General features: G+C 43.1%; 1 protein-coding gene across 1 annotated transcript in view; it reads left to right on the forward strand.

Moving 5' to 3' along the window:
• Positions 1–23,447, forward strand: part of PDE3A (phosphodiesterase 3A) — a 393,181-nt gene that overhangs the window by 252,275 nt on the left and 117,459 nt on the right. Inside the window, exon 2 of the mRNA XM_032796048.2 lies at positions 4,886–4,936. Within this exon, the coding sequence (XP_032651939.1) occupies positions 4,886–4,936 (51 nt within the window). The remainder of the gene's footprint in view (positions 1–4,885; positions 4,937–23,447) is intronic.

Raw genomic sequence — 23,447 nt, forward strand, 5'->3', positions numbered from 1 at the left:
GGCCCAGGTACCGATCCAATAGATATTTAGGTTGGCTACATGGTCATCCTCACTTCACATTATGCCATCACCCAGCACCCCAGGGATGATATAGTGTTCGGCAGGGTGGCGCTTCAATCAGTGATTCCACAAACTCCTAGATAAGGCTTGGGAGTCGCCTAATTGGAATTGATATGAGCAAGCACTCGAAGAAAAAAAAATGGTTACTCACTGTGATGGGTTGGATCACAGAAATCCCCTTTGGGACTACCACCTGATGTGCCTAGACTATCTCTGAGCCCGTTTTCCCTGCCAGCCCGGGACTTCAGTACCTTGCCCTGTTTGAGCCAGACATGTTTGCCTGCTGCAAACACAGATCCAAGTCTAAACCACATCCCCTAGAAGCTGCAAGCTTAACTGAAAACAACTTAAGAAGTGCTATTGTCTCTAGCACTCAGATACCCAACTCCCAATGGGATTCAAACCCCAAATAAATCTGTTTTACCTGGTATAAAGCTTATACAGGGTAAACTCATAAATTGTTCACCCTCTATAACACTGATAGAGAGGTATGCACAGCTATTTGCCCTCCCCCAGGCATTAATACATACTCTGGGTTAATTAATACATAAAACGTGATTGTATTAAATACAAAAAGTAAGATTTAAGTGATTCCAAGTAATAATAGACAGAATAAAGTGAATTACCAAACAAAAGAAAACAAAACACATAAGTCTAAGCCTAATACAGTAAGGAAGTGATTACAGATGAAGTCTCACGCTTAGAGATGTTCCAATAAGCTTGTTTTACAGACTAGCCTCCTTCTAGTCTGGGTCCAGCAATCACTCTCACCCCCATAGTTACTGTCCTTTGTTCTAGCTTCTTTCAGGTATCCTTCTGGGGGTGGAGAGGCTGCCTCTTTAGCCAGCTGAAGACAAAAGGGAGGAGTATCTAGGGGTTCATATAGTTTCTCTCTTGTGGATGGAAACCGCCCTCTCCTCCTGTGTAGAATCACAGCTCAACATGAAGTTTGAGTCACATGGGCAAGACACATGTCCATGCATGACTCAGTTGTCTACAGGCCAAGCCAAAAGCTCAGATGTGGATTGGCATCTCTCAAGGTCCATTGTTAACCAAGTACTTCCATTTACTTGAATAACCCCTTCACGCTGCGTTGACCAAATTTGCTTTAAGTGCTTTCTACAGCAAACACTTCAAATACAAGCATGGAGCGAGTGCTCATAACTTTGGATATAAAAATGATACATGCATACAAATAGGATGAATACATTCAGAAGAACTTGATCTTTGCAAAAATGTGTTACATGGCATATGTAGCATAACACACATTCCAGTTATGTCATATTTACATTCATAATCATATTTCCATAAAGCATTATGGGGTGCAATGTCACACTCACCATCTCGTAATTGTTGTTCTTCAAGATGTGTTGTTCATATCCATTCCAAACCCACCCACCTTCCCCTCTGTCAAAATATCTGGCAAGAAGGAACTGGAGAGGCAGTAGGTAGGCAAGGCCCTATATGCAGTGCCATGAAGGCATGACTCCAGGGGGCTCCACAGCTGATCTGACGGGTGCTGCTAGGGGAAAAACCTCCTTGTGAACTGCACACATGCCTAATTGGAATTGATATGACCAACATGTCTTAAAGAACAACAGTTATGAGAAGGTGAGTAACCATTTTACTATCTGTGTGATAAGGCACCCTGGTTCAGCAACTCGGACTCCAGCAGCCTACTTGTTTACACCATAGTCACACTCTGATCTCCACCACCCTTGGTTATGACTACCCAAGTGACCCCTAATGCACCCCGAAATTTCCACAGAACAGTCTTCCCTGAGATGTCCAGCCCTCTGCAGGAACATTCCGAGGAGTAATAAGGTTAATTGCTCCTTTAAAGAGACACAAGCCTGCAGCTTGTTGCTTTAACTGGCATTAATAATCACTTCAAGTCAAACACAGCACTGGGCTGATATAGAATAAAAGTAAAACAAGTTTATTTAATCAGAGGTTTTAAGTATAAGGAATAAAGTCAGAAATGATTATCGACACATAAAAGTGGAAAATGTTTTCTAGTGACTAAAACTTAACAAAACTACAGTCTTGTTCAAGGTAAGATTCTTACCACATCTCCTTCCAGCAAGATGTCTGACCACCTCCTTGGTTAGGATTTCTTACAAAATGCCAAGTAAAAGGTAACTTTGGGGTTTGTCCCTCTCTTTTATAGTTCACTGAACTTTTTAAATGTATTCTTCTCAAAGTTCCATGCTCCTGCTGCGAGAAAAGGACCCATGGAGTCTGATGGAGAAGATTCCATGCTGTTTCTTTCCCCGACCTGGTACTTTTTACAATACAAATTGAACTGTCCCTGCAGCCTCAGATATGCTAATCAATGACTGAGGTTGCTAATTCCGTTCTGCTCCATGAGATATGGCCTCAACTGGACTACTGTGTTCAGTTCTGGGCACCACATTTCAGGAAAGATGTGGACAACAAAAATGATTAAAGGTCTAGAAAACATGACCTATGCAGTAAGAGTGAGAAAATTGGATTTGTTTAATCTGGAGAAGAGAAAACTGAGAGAAGACATAACAGTTCTCAAGTACATAAAAGTTTGTTACAAGGAGGAGGGAGAAAAAATGTCCTTATCCTCTGAGGACAAGACAAGAAGCTGTGGGCTTAAATTGCAGCAACAGCAGTTTAGGTTGGACATTAGGAAAAAATTCCTGTCGGGGTGATTAAGCGCTGGAATAAATTGCCTAGGAAGGTTGTGGAATCTCCATCATTGGAGATTTTTAAGAGCAAGTTAGACAAACACCTGTCCAGGATGGTCTAGATAATACTTAGTCCTGCCATGAGAGCAGGGGAATAGACTAGATGACCTTTTGAAGTCACTCCTAGTCCTACGATTTTGTGTTTGAACCTGGATGGGGCATTGACCTTTCCTTTGACTGAGGGGAAAAAAAAAAGCCTGTTTATCCTCTCCCCAGACTTTTCTGCTTCAAAAGCACATTAGTAATCTCCTACGGAGGGAATTCGTAACTTCAAATATAAAGTTAACATGTATTTTACAATGATATTAATAACCAGTGTGGTGTTAGCTTTCCTATGATACCTTAAGACTTATATTGTACATATGTTACTGCAAAAGTGTGTTGGGTGTGAATACAGGGGTGCCTAGGGTCACAGAGTTTGTACCTTTCTACATTTTCTTGACCTATATATGCTACCCTATCATTTATTAGATGTCTGTTCAAAATACTAAGTGTACAATTAGAGAGGAAGCCGGAAGAGAGAGAGACTAAAATAATATAAATAGAGGAGGGGAAGGGGATGCAACTTACAAACGAAATGATCTTTTTTTACATATATATTCTGTTTTCCTCCTATTTTTTATTTCCTCCTCAGTTGGCCTTAGACCTAGTCATTGCTAGTTGTTTTTTATTATATTTTATGTATTTATATCAAGATTTTATGCATTCCATGTATACACTGCCCTTCTTAGCTACCTAGCCTGCATGTCTGCCCAGCAACCATGGAACTCTTGCTATACTCCGATCTCCAGGGGAATACCTTCAAAGAATGCTTTCTTTGCCACAGTCATCACCATTGAGTAACTAGATTCTAGTTTTAACAAAAAGGGTCAAGATGGGTCAGACCTTGCAGTTTGCATTTTTTTCTGATTATGGAGCAGTCATCTGTATGATCTTTTATCTCAAACTGTGAGGGGAAAGAACTACATATGATGGGGGGCCCATGAAGGAAGCGACAGGAAGGAACAATTGAAACAGATGAGAATTTTTGTATATGTGTATGTGTGGCTTTTCCTTCTTCTAAAGAGCAGCTTTAATGCTTTTTATCTTGTGATCAGAGTGTCCAGGGCACATATAGCAAGAAGCATGAACTGTAAAATTTAGTTGTCTTAGTGCTGAACCAAGTATGTGGATTCTGGTTGTACCATCCTTTCCTATGGGAAGGCACATGGAGACAGGGAGAAATTGTGAAGTGAAGACAAGCAAGGAAAAGAATTTGGGATAATTAGTAATGAGTTCACTCATTTTATATTCATCCTCATATGTTCACGTTGTTGTTTGTATATTTGAATAAAGTTATGTTTATATGAGTAGCAAAGATTAATTGCTCTTGTTTTCTTGGTCTTTGCCCATTTGCTACCCTTAGGGATGCTCATACAACCCCACAGAACTCAATGCAATCCCATGTCTGGTGGCTGCACTTACGTCAGTGCAATCTCATGAAGATTAACTTGCATGTATGTACCTGAGAGTAGAATTTGGCCCACAGAAAATAAGTTAAGCATGAACAATGTTCCTTTAGCAGTTGTATGCTGTCAGAAATCTTAGTTTCAATGAGTGAGATGTTTAGAAAACATTGAGCTCATCTCATCTGTTTCACAAATGACTTTGCCTTTTTTTCCCAACATAGTGGAGTGATTTTATCTTATTTCCTCTCAGAGAATGTACCCTTTACACCTGATGTAAGATGTACATTGACATGTCGTCAACAGTCAACTCTTCTTGATAACCCAGTGTTAATATGTAGTAATGTCCCTCTTGCCAAGGCCATATTGAACACCTGGCCAAATCTTTGTCAATGTGAGTGGGAATTTTACGTTCACAAGCACAATCTGTTTTGTTTGTATAGGAGCTGATGTGATCTGACCCTAACAATTTTACACATGCAAAATTAAAGTAATAAGCATAGATAATACGCAAAAATGTATATTTAATTAAACAGGAAAAATAAGCAAACACCTTTTAAAAGAAAAACTATATAGAACACCAAAGAACACTACTCTTCCATTTATAGCAAATCAGCATAACCTATTGCTTACCATAAACTTTGTTTTTTCCCCCTTTTTTAGCTCATGGGGCATTCTGAATGGGACCACAAACGAGGGTCCAGAGGATCACAGGTCAGTTATTCAGTTATGGATTTTTCTCTCGCTGCTCTCTTGTAATTTGGGGTTGGATGCCTTGTTTTTCTGGAATTTGTTACTTTGTCTGCTGAGCTTGTCCTGCTAAGGGCGGAATTTAAGAAAATCAGCAACAATATATGCTACTGTTGAGTATTGAAGGGGTAAATTAAGGGCTAAATCTTGTAAACATGCATATTTGAATAGGTTTATTCAAGCGAGTGGGACTATTCACATAAGTAAATTTAGTCACATGGATGTTTGCAGGAGAGGGCCAAAGAAAGTGTTAAATGGTGACAACTTTGATTTAATAGTGGTCATGTTCAAACTGAAATAGTCAGAGAACATTGTTGCATTGGCAGGAGGATGGATTAGAAATGTTGGCCTCTTTTCTAACGCCATTGTTTATCTAAATCAGTATATTAAGTTTGTAACTCTGCATTTTCCAATATTGTAGATAATTATATTTTTTCTGTTTGCATATGAAATACCATTATAAAGCTCTGTGGTACTCCCCTACAGTACAAGGAAAAACAGAACTGATGGTGACATAGAATTTTATGGGAATTGTTCGTAGCTACTTTTTATCTTGGCTCATCCTAAAGTCAAAGAAATAACAGCAGTTTTGATAATAGTATCGTGCTGATAGATAAAAATACATCTATAGAAACCAAGTCATAGGGTTGGCTGTGCTTCAGAGGAGACTGGTGTCTGATGATCAAGAGGTTTCCTGTAGGGGCACAGAACTCTGGTGTTGAAATTATTTGAGTCAATAACTAAACCCACCACACTTTAGATCTTCTTTTCATCATTCTGTTATATCAAGGATCATTATACAAGTACTAAGATCTAAGCCTAAACCCACTTCATAGAAGTTTCTGCCCCTAAGAAAGTACCTGCTACTTCTTTTCTTTACTGGGTTGCGGAAATTGGTGTAGTGAACAGGGTTGCCAAACCTTCTGTCCCTCCTCCAAAAATTGCACAAACATCAGCCTTTTAAATGAGAAATAGATGCTTCTGTATGGTCATATATATCAGTTTTTACAGAGTTCACTACTGTCAATTTGGAAAATAATGTGCAGTTTGTCATTACTTCGGTTGGTTGTCCAGATAAAAAAAAATCTAAAAACTTTACCTACAAATTCCAGTTAAACTCAATCCTCATAGAAAAGCAACAGAATTTAAAATTCATTCCAAAATCTGTTTTGCATTGCTGTGCTAGGCCTATGAATATGTAATATTTTATAAAACTCTGCTCAGATGCGGATCGGGATTTTAATTATCTGCTCTGCCTAATTTGGCAGAAAATTGATGTTTAGATCCACTGAGTGAATCAAGCAGGCAAATCTTATTCTAACGTAGTAACCCAAAGAAACATAAGCCAAGAAAGTCAAAGTTATGACTCACTGATGTTCTGGCCTAAGCCAGTACTATGGCCTACATTTTCAAAAGTGTCTAGTGATTTATGGTGTTTCAGTATTTCAGTCCCAAACATGAGACACTTTAAATGGGCATGATGGTCAGGAAACAAGGTTCTGTGTTTTTTGAAAACCAGTCTACTTTAAAGATGGCTCAAGTCTGGAAACCAAAACTTGGCGTACTTAAAATCAGTAGACTCTCTTGAAAATTTAGGAATATACATTTGTAATGTCAAGTGCTTCAATCCCAGTAGAAAAGGCCATTGCTTAAGGCAGCAAAATGTTTAGTGTCTTTTTAATGAATATCTGCAGGACTGGGTGCAGATTAAAAGTCTGCATTTGGCAGTGCACTGAAGGCTAAATGGATTTAAAAAAGGAGAGGCAGAGGACAGACTGAGCAGTAAATAGATGTCTTGTTGCAGAAAATCAGTAGTTGTTCTAGTATCTAGAGCTCTTGGAGTCTTGTTTTTTTTTTAAATTGTGTTCTTTCAGCATAGAGAAGGGGTGAAATATTGTCCCTTTATAAGTCGATGGGAGTTTTGCCATTGACTTCAATAGGACATGATTTCCCCAAGCAGAAAGGTTGAGAAAGAACTTACTAAGTCAGCAAGCTTTTCCATGTTGCTTCTTCCTGAGGATGGGATGGTTTCCACAGCTTGGCCTAATTTCAGATAGAGAGGACTCCTGGGTGTGCAGTCAGGTTCAAGAAATATCCATTATATGGAGACCAGGTGACACCTTTCCATTGAGTACTCTTAGCAAATATTGCCCAAGGTAAAACTGTTGCTGAAAAGATTTTGACAAAGTTGTTCAGCTTGCATAATAAAGGAAACAGAGAGGTATTTGTGAGCAGTAATGAGTCATAGGTGAGAAGTTATAAGTTTTTACCGCCTCACTGAACTCAGTACTGGACCTTATTCTGTGTAGGATTCTAACTGGAGCAACACTTGCTTTTTCATCTTGAGTGACGTTTCAAACAGGCTTCTCTTTTAAAAAGAAAAGTTCTTCTGTGTTCTGCTGTACCAAAACCATGTAGCTTATAATAATGGTGCTGCAGTGGTTTTGTCTAGTATTGTAGAACACTGAATATTTTAAAATAAAGGTTTATTCCAGGAGTCCCTGTTTCAGGAACTCACTGATATAGAATATAGAAAACTCTTGTCCATTATTTAATTCCTAATACAAAAGAGTCTATTTTGAGATTTCTGTTTATTTGGATCAGAGTAATTGTAATAACTTGAATCCTAGCTGGTCAAAGTGTAGCTCAGTACAGTGGACTTTAAAACAGAGACATCTCAAAACTCATGCCCATAGAAGAGTTCCCCATTGTCTGTTAATTCTCCTGAAATAAAGACGAGAAAGCACTGAACTGGATTTTTGAGCCTTCTTTCTTCAATGAGAACTTGCAAAGTGCCTGGGGGGAGAAAGAAGTGGAACAATTTGCTTGCTATAAAATAAAACTTCAAACTCTCTCCTTCAGCCAGTTTGTTTCTTCTGTTATGAATAAGCAGGTTGTCTCTGGTTTGTGTCTGAAACCTGCAGAAACTATCCAGCAGTGCACTGTACATTTCTAATCACACACTGGGAAAATGTGTTCATTTTGTGCTTTCTGATTGGGGGGCGAGGCGTTAAACAAAGGGTGAAGGCCTAACTTGAAGTAGTGCAGGATGTCCCAAAAATGCCTCTTATGCTTCTGGGAATTCCTGACTCTGAAAAAAGTTTTATCTCCTTACGTGCCGCTGTGGTTGACTGGAATTTAAATGTGTCAAGTACAAGGTTAAACTTCTATGTCACTTAACCTGCTGCTAACTTCCATAGCAATATCTCATTCCCTTTTCTATTTATTTAATGTATTTATTTATTATAAGATTCCTTCATCCTTTTGATTTGTGATACTGACAAGCTTTACCAATCCCCCAGTTTTTTCTAGTCCCCATTATTGAAATCTGTACCTCCAGCACTAGAGCACATGTGGCTCATCTAGTTAAAATGGATTATAATTTTCTTCACAGAGAGCAGACAGATTGCTATGACAAGAATCATTTGATTTTGATCTTTGAAGATAACACCTAATGTTATAAATATTTATTGTAAAACACTTATTAAATCAAAGACAGTGATACACAAGAAGTGTATATTTCCCTTCCTGTAGTGGTGTTTTGCAAACACCAGGAAATATTGTAAAGTTTTATTTCTTAAATACTGAGTGTAAAAAAATTCAATGCAACTTTAGAGATCTTATATGTATGCCTGCATGCACACAAAATTGAGAAATTCCAAGTTACTCTTCTATGTTATAGAAATTCCTAGTTATATATCATGCATTTTCTGTACTGGTAACAAATATTAAGGTACGTCCTATCTGTCACGTCTTCCACGGGATCATTCAGTCTCATTCATATCTTATATAAGATCCTCCTGAGGGTATTTTGCACCAAATACATATATTCTGCTCCAAAAAAAAATAAAAATTCTGCACTCAATATTTTAAAATTCTGCAAAATTCTGCCAATTTTATTTGTCAAATAAATGTGGAATCTCTAGCATGGCATGGGGGAGCACAGGCCACTGGCTGCACAGAGGTGGGAAATCACTATGCAGCTCTCCCGCACCCCCGGACACAGACTCAGCAGTGAGGCTGCACCGAACCCTGACACAGCGCAAGGACTGGCCTGCCACAGAAACACCCTAGAGTTCTGCCCCTCCATGCCAGGTGCACCAGGTATGGGCAAGCAGGCTTAGCAAGGCAGGATCCAAGTCTGAACGGCTTTAGTGGGGGGCGGGGGTTTCAGGTGTAGGTAGAGAGGGTTCTGTGTGGGGCAGTCTGGGTGCGGCGAGCTCAGTGGGGGATCCAGGTGTTGGGGTATCTGGATGCAACAGTTATAGGAGTCCGTAGGGGGGTCCAGGTGAAGGTGGTTGGGGCTCAGTGGGGGTGTCTGGATGTGGAGGGATCAGTGAGAGGAGTCCACATGCTGGGATAGTCTGGATGGACGGGGGTTGGGCGGATGGGAAAGAAGCTCTCTGTACAATGATTTCCTCCTCCCCCTACATCTGAGCATCGATGGGTGCAGGAAGCGTGGGAGGTGAGGGATTTTAGCAGAGCTTCCTACAGCCAGGGGAGAAATCCAGATGCCATGGGGGAAGAGGAAGTTCCGTTATCCCCAGCCCAGCTGGGACTAGTAGTTGAGCCCAGTGCAGGGTAGAAGCCACCAGCCAGGTCTTCACCAGTCCCGTCTCCTGCCCCACAGTGGTTTACCTCTCTGCCGGCTGCCCTGGGCATCCAAAACTTACTGCTGGGGAGGGTCACATGACTGCTCTTGTGGCTTCCCTTTGCTTCCCCATCAGAAAGTCATTTTTCTGAGCTGAAGCAAAGAAGTCAGCAGGGGATGTAAATTCTGCGCATATTCAGTGATGCATAATTACCCTAGGAGTAATAAGAGAATGTATATAATATGAGCCACTGTGGATTAATGGAATTAATCTTTGTCATTTTCTCCCTCTAATCCCTTTAGAAGTGTCAAGCACTTTATACACATACATCGTTTTAAGGCCATCACGTGGATGAGAATTATTTGTTGCTGTCATCAAGCCAAGTTTGGCTTGTTTAATGGGTGGGCATAATCTCAGGACTCTATGGAACCAAGTGGTCCTTCCTTTCTTAATCTTGTTAAATGATGATAATATAGAGAAAAACACACAAGTCCAGTGTTTTTAATTCACTTTAAATGTAAAAGCTCTCAATTATATATAGCTGAGGTGCTGCGTTTTACCCTTCCAGTTCCTAAGCAACAGCTATTTTCAGATTGAGTGCGTCTGGTGTTGTCTACCTACTTCATGCTTCTGTGAGGTAATTCGTCAGTGGATGCTGGGCTTTCTCGCTCTCTCCCCCTATTCTCTCTGTCATGGGACTGTAAGGAGACAGAAAGCTTATAAAACGGGAAATAGCTTGGGCAAAACCAGTATCAACCTTGCAGCTTGCAAAACTTGTATACCTCTAGAAGCTCTGCAGTCTACAGCAATGAAACAAAAGAATCAGAAATAAGGTTCTTGCCATTGGTTTCAAATTCTTAAGAGGGAAGCCTCTAAAGCACACTCAAAATCATGAGCCGGAAATCCTTGTTCTTACTGAAGCGTAGATGGGAGTCCATTCCCGTTACTGAGCAGGTACCGTGTATTGGTGCATCTGTTGTGTAATTGTGTCCGCTGGCAATATCACTGTTGATTTGATTATAATGAAGTAACTGTAACTGATATTTCTTCCTAAACAATGAAATCCAGTTGTCCATTGCCTGTAGTTTCCATAACTATTAGTGCATCCTAGCATAAGCATAAGCTGGTTTTACAAGAGCATGTACATGTGCTTCTGAATGTATAGATACGATTGTAGTATGATCATACTTATTGTATTATGAAGGACAATTTTAACGAATCAACAGAAATCAGTTGTCGAGCAAAGCTGAGTGTTTAACTACAGATCTAATGGAAATGTATGTACTAGAAAGACTGGGGGATACCGCGAACTAGTCATTGATGAAAAAATTGTCTATTGCAGGTGGGGTCTTTAGTGCATGTGCTATATTATTTTATATGCTGTATCTACTGATTACACATAGATTTAGTGAGTTAGCAAAAATTCAGTTTTGTTCAGTAACATCTTGCTTGATGTATTATTTCAAAGTTGTTCAAAGGAAGAAAAGTATGCGTCTCTCTTAAAATATATAGACTAGAATTTAATGTAGAAATAGTAGGATGCACTCTAGTGCTTGCATCACCATAGATCAGGACTGAATATGGAAGTAATGCAAGTCTGTTTCCCCACTTCCTGCTCCTGATATTCAGTGGTTCTGTAATATTTTTTTAATGCTCTTATTTGAGATGTAAGGACATTAAAAAGAAGGGCCTTAGAAATAATGCTGAAGGCAGGAGTGGTGGCAATAGACTTACCCCAGGCCCCTTTGCAGGCTTGGTAATAGTGGTGCTGACAGCAAAGTACATTGCGGGGCATCTCTTGCAATGGGAAACGAGTACTTCGGGGAAAATTCCTGCTTTTTGGGCCTAAGGAACAATGTAGTAACTAAATACTATAGTGCAAGTGTTCTGAAATGCCCCTTTACCCTGTGTGCTTGGGTATTCTACAGCTGAATATTTGAACTGGTATAATAGTTGAACTACAGTGAGCTTGAATAGTTTGGGTTTGATCTGGTCCTAGATTATTTTCCTCCTTGGCAGCTGTAACCCACAATGGCATCATTACATAGAGATGCATTTGAAACACTATTATAGATGTATAAGCTGGAGTCTATGAGGTGCTTAGCATTTCTTGTACGATGTTTGAGTATCTCTGCTCCCTTAACTTCAACTGTAAGGTTGGGCCCTAAACCACTGGGGAGACCTTAATTTAAAATGACTGGATTTAGGATCAGGCAGAATCTTCACACTTCAGTCCACAATGTAAAATTTTTATGGGATCATCCCTCGTTGTTGGCTGTGAATTTAAAAGCAGGAACTGATTTTATATGGTGCCATAAAAGCTAAATAAACCAATAATTGATATAGATGTTTATATAGCTATAAACAGTTCAAAGTGATGTACTGCAGAGGAAAGTAAAGTGATCAATAATATTTCCTTAGCTAGAAATGTTCTTTTATAGCAATATAAACAGCAGTAATACCTTCTGTGCTGTTAAATCACTAACTGAAAGTTTGATGGGTTTATGTCAAGGTAGCTAGTGAGGCTTCTCTCTTACCAGCAAGGATTTAGTGTACAGACACACTAAGAGCAGCATGCACGTGAAGTTCAGTTCCCAATTCGTTATACGTGATCTAGCAGATATAAGCAGTTCCCACAGCTTGACACTCATGCAACACCCCCATGCCAAGTGTTTTGACATCTTTTAAAGATTGTGAATATATCCCCTCACTTGTATCTCTTGACAAAGCATGTCAGTCATAGGCAATTTTTTTCAAACATAAAGCTGATGTTTATTTCACTGTTAATTTCTATTCATTATTAATTTAAGAAATACTGTCTCATAGTTATAAAAATCTGTATATCTCTGAAGAGATGTGGCTGAAACAAGGGAATGAGTCAGGATTCCTGGTTTCTGTTTCTGTCTTTAATGTTGGCTTGCTGCAGCCATGAACAATTCACTTTGACTTCTCTTCCTTTGTACCTTCTTTTTCTCGTTTTTGTAAAAGGAGGAAAATATCTCATTCTTAAACTCATTAAATTAACGTTAGTTGAAGCAGTTGAAATCCCTGGCGGAAAGGGGCTATGGCAAAGTATTATTTGGTCTGATCTTCCAGCCTTAACTCACACAAATCTTTGTTCTCGTCAGTAGTACCATTAACTTAAATTTTGGTTTTGTTAGAACTTGTCGTGTGAGGAGAGGGACTATTCATGTAAGGGCTCTGGAATTGGGCTCACTGTTGTTAAAGTAGTATCTGGTTCTTTCCCTGCACTTTTAAAAAAAAATTAACATACCTTTTTAGGACCAGATAATCCTATTAAAATCAATAGGAGGATTACCATTGTCTTAAATGAGCTCTGGATCAGGCCTTTGTTGAATGCTTAGTATAAAACAGGAAAAGAGGGCAAACAAACTACAGAGTTCACAGTGAGTAACATTATGACATACTGTTTCTTCCTTGTGATATAGGTGACATTGATGGTGAAACAACATTTAGCTCATAAACAAAAAAATAAATATCATAAAATTTTAAACAAATAAATGTAAGAGTCTTTCCCATGTATGAGAGAAATAATTTTCCACCAGTTCCCCATCTCACGCTTCTCCAATAACACACAATTTTCACATTGAATTTACTTCATCACGTTTGGGCCTTCATAGGTCAAAAGGTAAATGGTAGAAAACAACCTGTGCCACAGTTATCACCCGACACAACATACAGCATGGGTAATGGCAAGATCAGGGCCATCCTTACCCATACGCAAAGTACGTAGCTGTGTAGGGCACGAGGAAACTTGGGGCACCAAATTTCCTGATGCCCTGCGCAGCTGCGTGATGCTCCAGCCCCTGCCCTACCTCTTCCCCAGGCCCTCCACCCCTGCTCTGCCCCCAACCCTCCTCTTCCCACTCCTGCGCCGCCCCAGCCTTGCCCCCACTCCATCCCAGCCCTGCCTCTTCACACCTCTGAGGAGTGTAGCAGGGCAGGGCCTGCACTCACCGGCGGCCAGAAGTGCAGCAGCCCAGCCCCAGCCATGTCGCCGGTGAGTGCTGGGGGAGCAGTTCCCCCCGGCCCCCAAGCAGCCCCCGCCCCACACACCACACGCCCATGCAGACCCATCGGATGCCTGGAGTCAGCCCTCCGCACCCCTGTGGAGGCTGCCCCACACACACACACACTGCGAGGGGGCTGCATAGGGCTCCAGAATAGCTAGGGACGGCCCTGAGCAAGGCTGACAGAAATCACAATGGAGAATGCTCAGGGATTCTTTTTATTTATTTATTTGTTTTACACATTATAACAAGCTGTGGACTTTCTGAAGCTGATTGACAACAAGTTGTTACTAAGCAGAGAATGATCTTCCTTGGTGCCATATTGGTTTCTGTACTCTGTAATTAAGAGGGAAACTGTTCTAGTTTAAGTATAGTTGCAGTAGGATATGGAATCTCTCTATATCATTTCACCTCATAACATTTTGATAAAACCATCTTTAATGTCAAAGGATCCTAAATCTCTAAGGTGAAGCTACTACAAGAGTGAAGGGTGACAATCTAAATACGGTACATAAGTGGGAGATTGACATTTGTAACCAAACACCTGGGACAAAACCCTCCTCTTAATAAGCACCATGAGATCTTTTATTTTCATATAGTGCAGCGGGCTGTGGTTTTAAAGTTCATTTTAAAAACTACCACAAAAAGAATAATGTGGCTCTACTTTTGAAAGATTAAGGGCTAAGGATTTTCTATTTAGGGGCCTAAATAATTGCCTGGTATTTCAAAAGTGCTGAAAACCTATCATCTTGTGAAATAAGAGCACTTTGGGGAGAGAGTTGTAGGAGGTCAGAGTAGAAGCATGTCAGGAAGAAAGTGCCAGGTGTACTGCAGTGGCTGTGTGAGAGAACCACCAGAGACAAAAATGGGGCAAAAAAGTGATGAAGGGATAGTTACTTTGTGGCTTAGACCTGGGACACAGGTCTAAGAGTGGTGTGCGTGCCTCTTATGGAAAACTTCTAGACAACTTCATAGAAAAATGTTTTTCTTTTTTTTCCTTTGACCTTACAGAATTTACTACAGAATCATGCCTCTGATATAGAATTCTATACGCTGGTTGAAACACACACATACACAGGTAGAGAGAGAGACTACTTTCTCTTCCATTCTAAAGATATTTAAATTACTTTCTGCAGAAAATCTGTTACATTTCTATAGAAATCCAGGGCTGTCCGGGGGGAGGGAGGAAGGGGGGCGGCAAGTGGGACAATTTGCCCCGAGCCCCGCAGGGGCGCCCACAAGAATGCTCTGCCCCTGCCTTCCCCCATCCCCCGGCGCCTCAGCGTGCCGTGTCCAGGACTGGCTTGGACAGAGCTAAAGCAATGTGGCTCAGGCGAGGCCTGAGCTCTACCCTGCTCAGAACCGCATGGTAAGGAGGCGGGGCTGCAAGCTCCAGTTCCGCCAGAGCCAGGCCATTGCAGTGCTGTCCAGGGACCAGGGCAGCTCCTGGGCGCAGCGCGCTGAGGTTCTGAGAGAGGGGAGAGGCGGGGATAACCCAGGAGCGGCCCTGGACAGAGCTAAAGCAGCGTGGCTCGGGTGGGGCCTGAGCTCCTTCCCGTTCGGAGCCGCGTGGTAAGGGGGCAGGGCTGCGAGCTCTGGGCCGACCGGCGAGAGCTTAGGCTCCTCTGGAGCCATGCTACTGCAGTGCTGTCCAGGGCTGCTCCTGGATGTGGCGCGCTGAGCCCCTGGGAGCATGGCAGGGGGCAGGGGGAGTTGGATGAGGGCCAGGGAGGTCAGAGGACAGGGAGGGGGCAGAGGTTCTGGGGGGGGCGGTCGGGACGGGGAATGGGGGTTGGGTTGTGGGCATTCCAGGGGTCTGTCAGAACTTGGGGCGGGGGGGTGGATAGGGGTTGGGGCAGTCAGAGGACAGGGAACAGGGGGGTTGGTGAGGGGTGGGGTCCTGGCATGGTGGTTGGGGGGTCTTAGGGGGCAGTGAGGGGACAAAGTGAAGGATGGGTTGGGGATTCTGAGGGAGGCAGTCGGGGGGCTTGAAGTGGATGGGGGTCAGATAGGGGGCAGGGCCAGGCTGTTTGGGGAGGCACAGCCTTCCCTACCCTAAAGCTCATTCAGCAGTTTGAAGCTTGCAGACGGCTATTTAACACAAAGAACCAAGCTGTTCTCTTTTCCATGGGGGAGGGATCACATGAGAAAAGCAATATCCTACACCACCTACCTCCTTCCTAACCCTACCAAGGGAGACCCCCTCCTCTGCATTCCCCAAGGATCCAGAGGGGTTAATTCAGTGATTCTCAAACTTTTGTACTGCTGACCCCTTTCACATAGCAAACCTCTGAGTGCGACACCTCCCCCCTTATAAATTAAAAACACTTTTTTAAATATATTTAACACTATTATAAATGCTGGAGGCAAAGCAGGGTTTGAGGTGGAGCCTGACAGCTCGCGACCCCCAGTAATAACCTCATGACCCCCTGAGGGGTCCTGACCCCCAGTTTGAGACCCCAGGGTTAATTTAATTTTAGCACCCTGTGTCCATTCACATGCATGTACTATTTTGAGCATTTCAGTTTTCACAACATAGGCTCATCCCAGATTCTGGAACAAGTTCAAATGCTCAGTTCATGGAGTATGTACATAAGCTATACTAAAGACAAACCCACAGTAACTGTCTCCAATTTGTGAGGGAACCCGTGGAGCCCAGTCTCTAGGAAACAGATAAATATCATGAGGTTAAGCCATTAATTGCTATTAGCCAAGATGGCAGGGGGATGGAAGGGGAAGGAAAAAGGGGGGGGGGGGGGGGGGAAAGGAAGAGAGAAAGGAGGATGTGCCCTGAATCCTCTGTGTCCAGAGAGTGAGATGGAGGCAGGAGAGAGGTCACTTGATCATACGTCAGGGTCACTCCCTCTGGAGCACTTGGCATTGGCCACTGTCAGTAGACAGGATACTGGGCTGGATGGACCTTTGGTCTGACCCAGTATGGCCATTCTTATTTTCTAAGCTAAATGAACCCAAAGTTATGGAGACAGATATGAGTCAAGGAAGGCAGCAGAGTATCAGAAACCTGGATGGGCTCTGACATTTGGTCATAAGCTGAGGTGGTTCAAAAGTTTTGGATTGTTTTTAAGCAGAATTTTTTTATTGTTTCTTTAAACAAACACAGCAAGCAGCAAATATTTGGCCACACACTTCTGAAACCCCAAACCATGTTCAGGTTTTGGCAGACTAATTTCAGCTGTTCAATTTAAAAAAACGACAACAAATTTTGAAGGAACGCAGACATTGTCCGTGATTTTTTTTTCTGCTTTTTAAAAACGCCTAGTTTTTGATCCAAAAAAATTTTTGACGGAAAATATTTGTCCAACCCTTTTAATGAGCTTTAGTGCCTTTTTGCACTAGCTGATGCTGAGAACCAGTGATACCTTGTAAAAGTGATTTGAAAAGAAGGTTTTTTTATGGAAGGGGCCCTTGAGATTGCTTTGCCCCAGACCCCCTGAATCCTCTGGGTGGCCCTGATTGCTGGAGATGGGATGTTGGAGGGTGGATCAAGACTGAGATGGCACTGAGCATTTTCTCTGTGTCATATCCTTAGCTGACTGGTTCTTGCTCACATGCTCTGGGTCAAACTGGTTGCCCTATGTGGAGTCAGGAAGAAATTTTCCCTGAGATTAGATTGCCAGTGACATTGGGTGGGGGTGGGTGGTTTCGCCTTCCAGTGCAGCATGGGACACTTGCTGCAGTTACCTAGGTATATCTCAAATACTTTCCTACCATTGCAAGGGCCTTGGACATCAGTTCACCTCAATCCCTCCTATTCTCTGTCTGTGGCACATAATAGTTTAGTGTCCTGTGGGTTGTAGTGCTCCGGTCTAATTTTAATTGTTTGGTTTAATGTGAGGGTAGTGTTGGTTGTCTGTGATATACAGGAGGTCAGACTAGGTAATCTGAGGGTCCCTTCTGGCTGTGACTCTATAACCTGGTATGGCTTATAACTCTGACCTGGAAGAGCTCCTGTTGCCAGGGAAGTCCTGCTCAGACATAGGCTTGAGCATGCCTGTACAGATGGAATCTTCAGAGAATTTACTAAATTCTCTGAAGACTCAACTGAGCATGTGCAAATTGTAGGTTTTTAAAGGCATACAACATGGCCAGATTTCTACTAGGATAGCAAAAAACACATTCCTGATAGAAAGCCCTCCAGTTCCAAATATTGCGTTCTTCTCCTAAAGCGTAGTGGCACTGCAGTGTCTCAAACAAGGTTGCCAGAATTTTTTGTAACACAAACAAAACAAAATATTTTCTCTAGACTTGTTCTTAAAAATGGTTGAACAGTTTCAGCTGAAATTTTCCAAAAAATAAAAATCAGGTGTGCACACTCAGCAAGGGAAATTTCAGACCAAATTGTTAAAATCTGGCCGTTATAAGTCACTGAAAACAGGGACTTCTAATGGGAAGTGTTGGGCAACCTTAATATTAGGTAGTGCCACCAGCCCTATCTGTAATAAAATTCTGGAATATGAAATTATTTACAGGTTCGGCCTTTCGGATTTTAAAAAGTCAGATTTCAACTTCTCCTTTGTTAGAATTAAGAGTTGAGGGTTATGCCACATGCCATCCTTTACATTTTTAGTAACATCTTGTATTTGACTTATTTCCTCAATGTCTTAAATGTATTAATAGACTTCCTTGAGGTACTATTCAGCCAGACACATGACAATTGTGAATTTGCTAGAATGCTGTTTACAAAGATGAACTCAGCAAAACTCAATTAAGTTCTTTAATTTTAACTTAATAGCCAGTAGATCAATTCCTCACTTGGGAAGCTCCACTTATGTGTTAATAATAATGCCGCTAATGGATATAACCTCCATGGCAGAGTTCATTGCAGAGTCTCTGTAATATAACAGTCACATAGCTGTAGGAAGATGTCTTCAATAAACAAGGTTTTAAAATCACAGTAAACTGCTTGATTTCACTCTGAAATGAAGTGCTTTTAACTCAAGTTTCCATTAATTTTTTTTCACCATTTCTTGTGTCCATACTATGGAAGACATTTCTGCCATAATTGCTGCTTGCTGGGATAGTTTTAAAATAAATATGTGAAAGTATTTCCCATTGTTCCCTCCTCATGGGAACACAGGCTGAAGTCTCTAGTAGCTCATTTTACGAGTTCCCCAGTGGAAAAGGAAAAGCTCACAGCTGATCAGCTCTGTTTTCAGCACCAGATGTTCTCTTTCTACTTTACTTTAGAAGTGAGCCATAATTTTTTTTTCTGAGTCTGATGGATGAGTGTTCAAAATTTCAAAATAAATTATTGGAACAGGCTCATGGAGATTTTTGAGTAAGCCAGCGTTGGAGTAAATCTTAAAGTCAAGTCATAAAACAGAATTTCATGGTGGGCTGGGTTTTCCAGATCAAAGGTTCATTGTGTAATAGGCTTGCATTGCTCAATTTCTAATTCTTGAACAACCTTAAGCGTTACAGGAGCAGAGTCAGTTCCTGTAGTCTGTACAGAAAATCTGGAGATTATCAGACCCAAATTTAGAGTACTTGTTCACTGAATTGTTGGGCCTTAAAGGCTTGAAAAATCCACTTGCTAGTAGTGAATGAGTGGGAAATTCTTCAGAGGTAGGATGGAGGTATCAGCCACCAAATTCTGCACAATGTAAGCATTCATTTAACAACAACAAAAATTGTATCTCTAATTGTGATGGTAATTTTTCATGATGCGGTGTTGTCTTCCTGGGTCTTCAGGAAGCTTTCAGTTCCAGTGCTTTTGTTGCTGCTCAGAGCTTTACCAAAGAGCTGCAATGCTGCTTTTTGAGAAAGCCACAGGAATAACAGCAGAGATAACATTAGATTTATTCTTTGCAGCATCCAGAAGGCTGGGGAAGGGGTACAGTAGTAGTTTCTATCTCCCCTCCCAGCAACCTGATAGTTCTAGATGAGGAGTGCAATAGTGGAGACTGCCATCTCCCCTTCCATTCCCATCAAGCCGCCAGAACACCCTAGGGAGGTGGTGGAATAGCAAATATTTCCTTTCTCCCTTCTAGCCCTTTCTTGAGGAGCAAATAGAAGGCTGTCAAGGAAGAAGTGGAGACAAAAAGTCTCTTCCCTTTTGTAGTCATTAGTGTGGAGCTTCACATTTATCAGAAACCAACCAACCACAGGGAAACTGAAAAGATGGAAGCCCTATGGAGGATCCAGGGAGAGCACTCTAGTAGAAATCCCTGAAATCTCCCCCATCCCAGCAGCTTTGCTTTTGGAATTTGTGGGTGAGCCCCTTCTCCCAAATTTATCTTCATATCTACCACTGGCTGCTAGGTTTAGTCCTCCATCTAGGAGCTGATTGGTAAATATTCCAAATATTGCCTTGGAATTAAGTGCCACGGATCAAATACTGCCTGCAGAGTCATGCATATAGTGGCTGCCATTGACTGTAATGCAAGCAACAATCATGTCCATACATCTCAATTTTCCAACCTGCCACTGTGTGGCCTGAGCCATCAACATTGTGAGACGCAAGGTGTGGAACATCTGTAGGTGCACATCCTGCCAGAATTGACCAATTATAATGTTTTAAATTAATAAGTGACAGATTCTAATGACTTTTAGTGGTCTTTTTTAAAATCAGTTTGCTGAGTTTTCAACTCCGTGAGGGAGAAACTTTTTTAAGTGAACAGTTCAGGGGGAAAAAGTTTTATAACAAGTTGTTTATTAAAATAGAAGGGAGGGATAGGAGATTAGTGGGTTTTTTTGTTTGTTTTTTTTGGGAAGCTGCCCTCTGTGTGCTGTATTTTCTATACCTCTCGCAGAATTGAGGATGCTCAGCATTCCGAGGAGTAGCTCAGCATCTTGCAGGACCAAGAATTTTGTGGGGAAAACTCAAAATAGTTGAGGAAGGAGACTGCAGCTGGGTTTTTGCTGTGGATCTGTTCTCCTTTAATGAACCAAGACCCGAAGCAGTTCAGGCCATATTATTTGACATATCTTTGCCTGACTATGAAGCAATAAAAGCTTCAGATTTTATAAGTGTACTTCTCTTTTTAGTGTCCTTTTCCTGCTTCGTAGAAAGTCACTGCTCTTTCTTACTAGAACTGTTACTAATATATTTATTTATGTAGCGTAGCACCTCTCTGAAACAGTATCCTGAGTTGTTCTTTGAGTGCTTGCTCTTATCAATTCCACTTAGGTGTGCGCGCACTGCGTGCATGTTTACCGGCAGATTTTTATCCTAGCAACACTCGGTGGGTCGGTTGGGTTGCTCCCTGGAGTGGCGCCGCTATGGCAGTGAATATATATACCTCTGCCGACCCAACAGCCCTTCAGTTCCTTCTTACCGCCCGTGTCGGTCATTGGAACAGTGGAGTGTGGCTTAACTGATCTCCACTTCCCTAGCTACTCATATTAATAGTTGTGTATATAGTTATAATCTCTATAGATGTAGTTAGTTTTAGTCGTTTCTATAATATATTTAGCGTATATAATTGCGAGGGGATCGGGGATTAGGTCCTTCCCCCCTACCTGGTACTGGGGCTCATGCCCGGGTCACCGGGCTTCAAACCGTGCTTGGCCTGCCATAAGCCGATGCCAACGGGAGATCCCCACAACTCCTGCCTTAAGTGCCTTGTGGAATCCCATCTCTCAGATAAGTGCCAGATTTGTAACGCCTTTAAGCCGAGGAAGAAGAAAGAGCGGGACTTTCGCCTCAAACAGCTCCTGATGGAGGCAGCTCTTTGTTCAGCGCTCGGTGCCGAGGGCGTTGGACTATCTGTATCAGGGAGAAGCGCTCTTTCGGCTCCGGATCGCCCCGGTACCACTAAGGCCCCTCGACATCGACCATCGCCGGCACCGATGTCAGCTCAGCACCGTTCCCGGTGACCACGGATCAAGAAGCATCATAAGACTCCAGCTGTTTCTGTGCCGCCTGCACCACAGTCAGAGCACCCACCTAAGTCGGACCACCCGGCACCAACAACTGCCGCGGCACTGCCAGCTTCGGCACCGTCGATTCCGGTCCCGCAAGGACCGTCGAGTCCGGTGCCTGAAAGCTCCCCGGCGCATGCTGTGGTCGAGCTCACTATCCCATCCATGCCTGAGACCTTTTCCACGGCGAGGGATTTGATTGCACTGATGGAGTCTGCACTGCCTCAACCGTCAGTGTGGGTCATTCAGTCTTGGCAAGCCTGCCCTGCTGAGGCCACCCTCCACTGGCACCGCTGAGAGGCACCGATCAAGATCTTGGTCCCACCGGCGTTCTTGGTCCTGTCGCTGATCCCGGTCCCGATGCCGTTTGCAGTCCCGGCACCGCTCTCCATCATGGTACTGGTTGCACCCGCGGCACCGCTCAGTGTCCCATTCGCCGGCCCGGTACTCCCGGTACCGATCTAGCTCCTGGCACCGTTCCCAGCACCGCGCCTCTCACAGACACTTCAGGCAACGAGCCTCGAGATCCCGGTCGACCTCCCGGCACCGTTACAGTCGAGGTCCCGGTCTCGTTCACGGTACCGTTATGGCACCCAGTACTGCTCCCCAGTGCAGCACCGAGAGAGATTGTCTAAAGATGTGGCCCCTTCTCATGGTTTCTCCGCTCCTCCTTGGTCGTCTAGACACACCTCAGTGTCATCTCACACAGACAGTGCTTCCTATCCACAGGACCGTGACTCAGATGTGCCCAGCCGAGTCTTCCAGGAGACCCAAGGTCAAGAACAAGGGCCTCATTAGTGGTCGTTCTGGACATCTTGGGCATATCACCAAGCCCAAGGTGCGCACCCAGAAGCACCGCGCTCTGTGCCATCTGAACTTCGGGTGCCAGAGGCAACTGTAAGCCACCCCCGTCCTATGAGTATGGGTGAAGCGTCCATTCCACCGACAGATTTTCAGATCCCACCTGAACCTGACACCGCCCAAGATCAAGAGCCCACGCAGGACCCTCTTGTACTTGGTCTCTCCTTTTCCTCCTCTCCAGATGAGGCTGTGGTGGGGACATCCTTCTCTGGCCCTCTGGGGGCCATCATCCCGTCCTTGGATCCCGGAGACTGGTATGCTGCCCTCGATATGAGGGACGCGTATTTCCACATCGCTATTTAGCCACCACACAGACGGTACCTCCGTTTTGTGGTCAACTATCAACATTTTCAATTTACTGTCCTTCTGTTTGGCCTTTCTACGGCCCCATGAGTATTCACAAAATGCATGGCTGTAGTCGCCGCCTTCCTCTGTCGTCGTCGAGTGCACGTCTTGCGGTATCTTGATGATTGGCTCATTTGAGGGACCTCCGAGACACAAGTCACCCATCATGTGGGCATCATCAAGGACCTATTCAGGCAACTAGGCCTGATGATCAATATAGAAAAATCCACTCTGGTTCCCACTCAGAGAATAGACTTCATTGGAGCAATCCTGGACTCCACTCTAGCCAGAGCCTGCTTACCACAGCCCTGGTTTCAGGCAATGGTATCAATTATCCAAGGCCTGCAAAACTTCCCGACAACTTTGGCTTGCACTTGTCTCGGCCTCCTAGGTCACATGGCGGCCTGCACATTCGTGACCAAACACGCCAGACTACGCCACCGTCCCCTTCAAACTTGGCTCAACTCGGTATACCACCTGGGCAGAAACAGCATAGACATGATCCTTACAATCCCCCCAAGCATCATAAACTCCCTGAACTGGTGGCTGTCGCCCACCCTGATCTGCGCAGGGATGCCTTTCCACCTGCCTCAACCTTCAATGGCCCTGACCACGGACATGTCATCTCTGGGTTGGGGAGCCCACCTCGAGGATCTCCGCACTAAAGGCCTTTGGTCAGCTCAAGAATTGGCCTTGCACATCAGTGTATGGGAGCTGAGGGCAGTCTGCCTCGCATGCCGAGCATTTCAAGAGCATATACAA

This window comes from Chelonoidis abingdonii, chromosome 1, assembly GCF_003597395.2.
Source record: "Chelonoidis abingdonii isolate Lonesome George chromosome 1, CheloAbing_2.0, whole genome shotgun sequence".
Classification (NCBI taxonomy): Eukaryota; Metazoa; Chordata; order Testudines; family Testudinidae; genus Chelonoidis; species Chelonoidis abingdonii.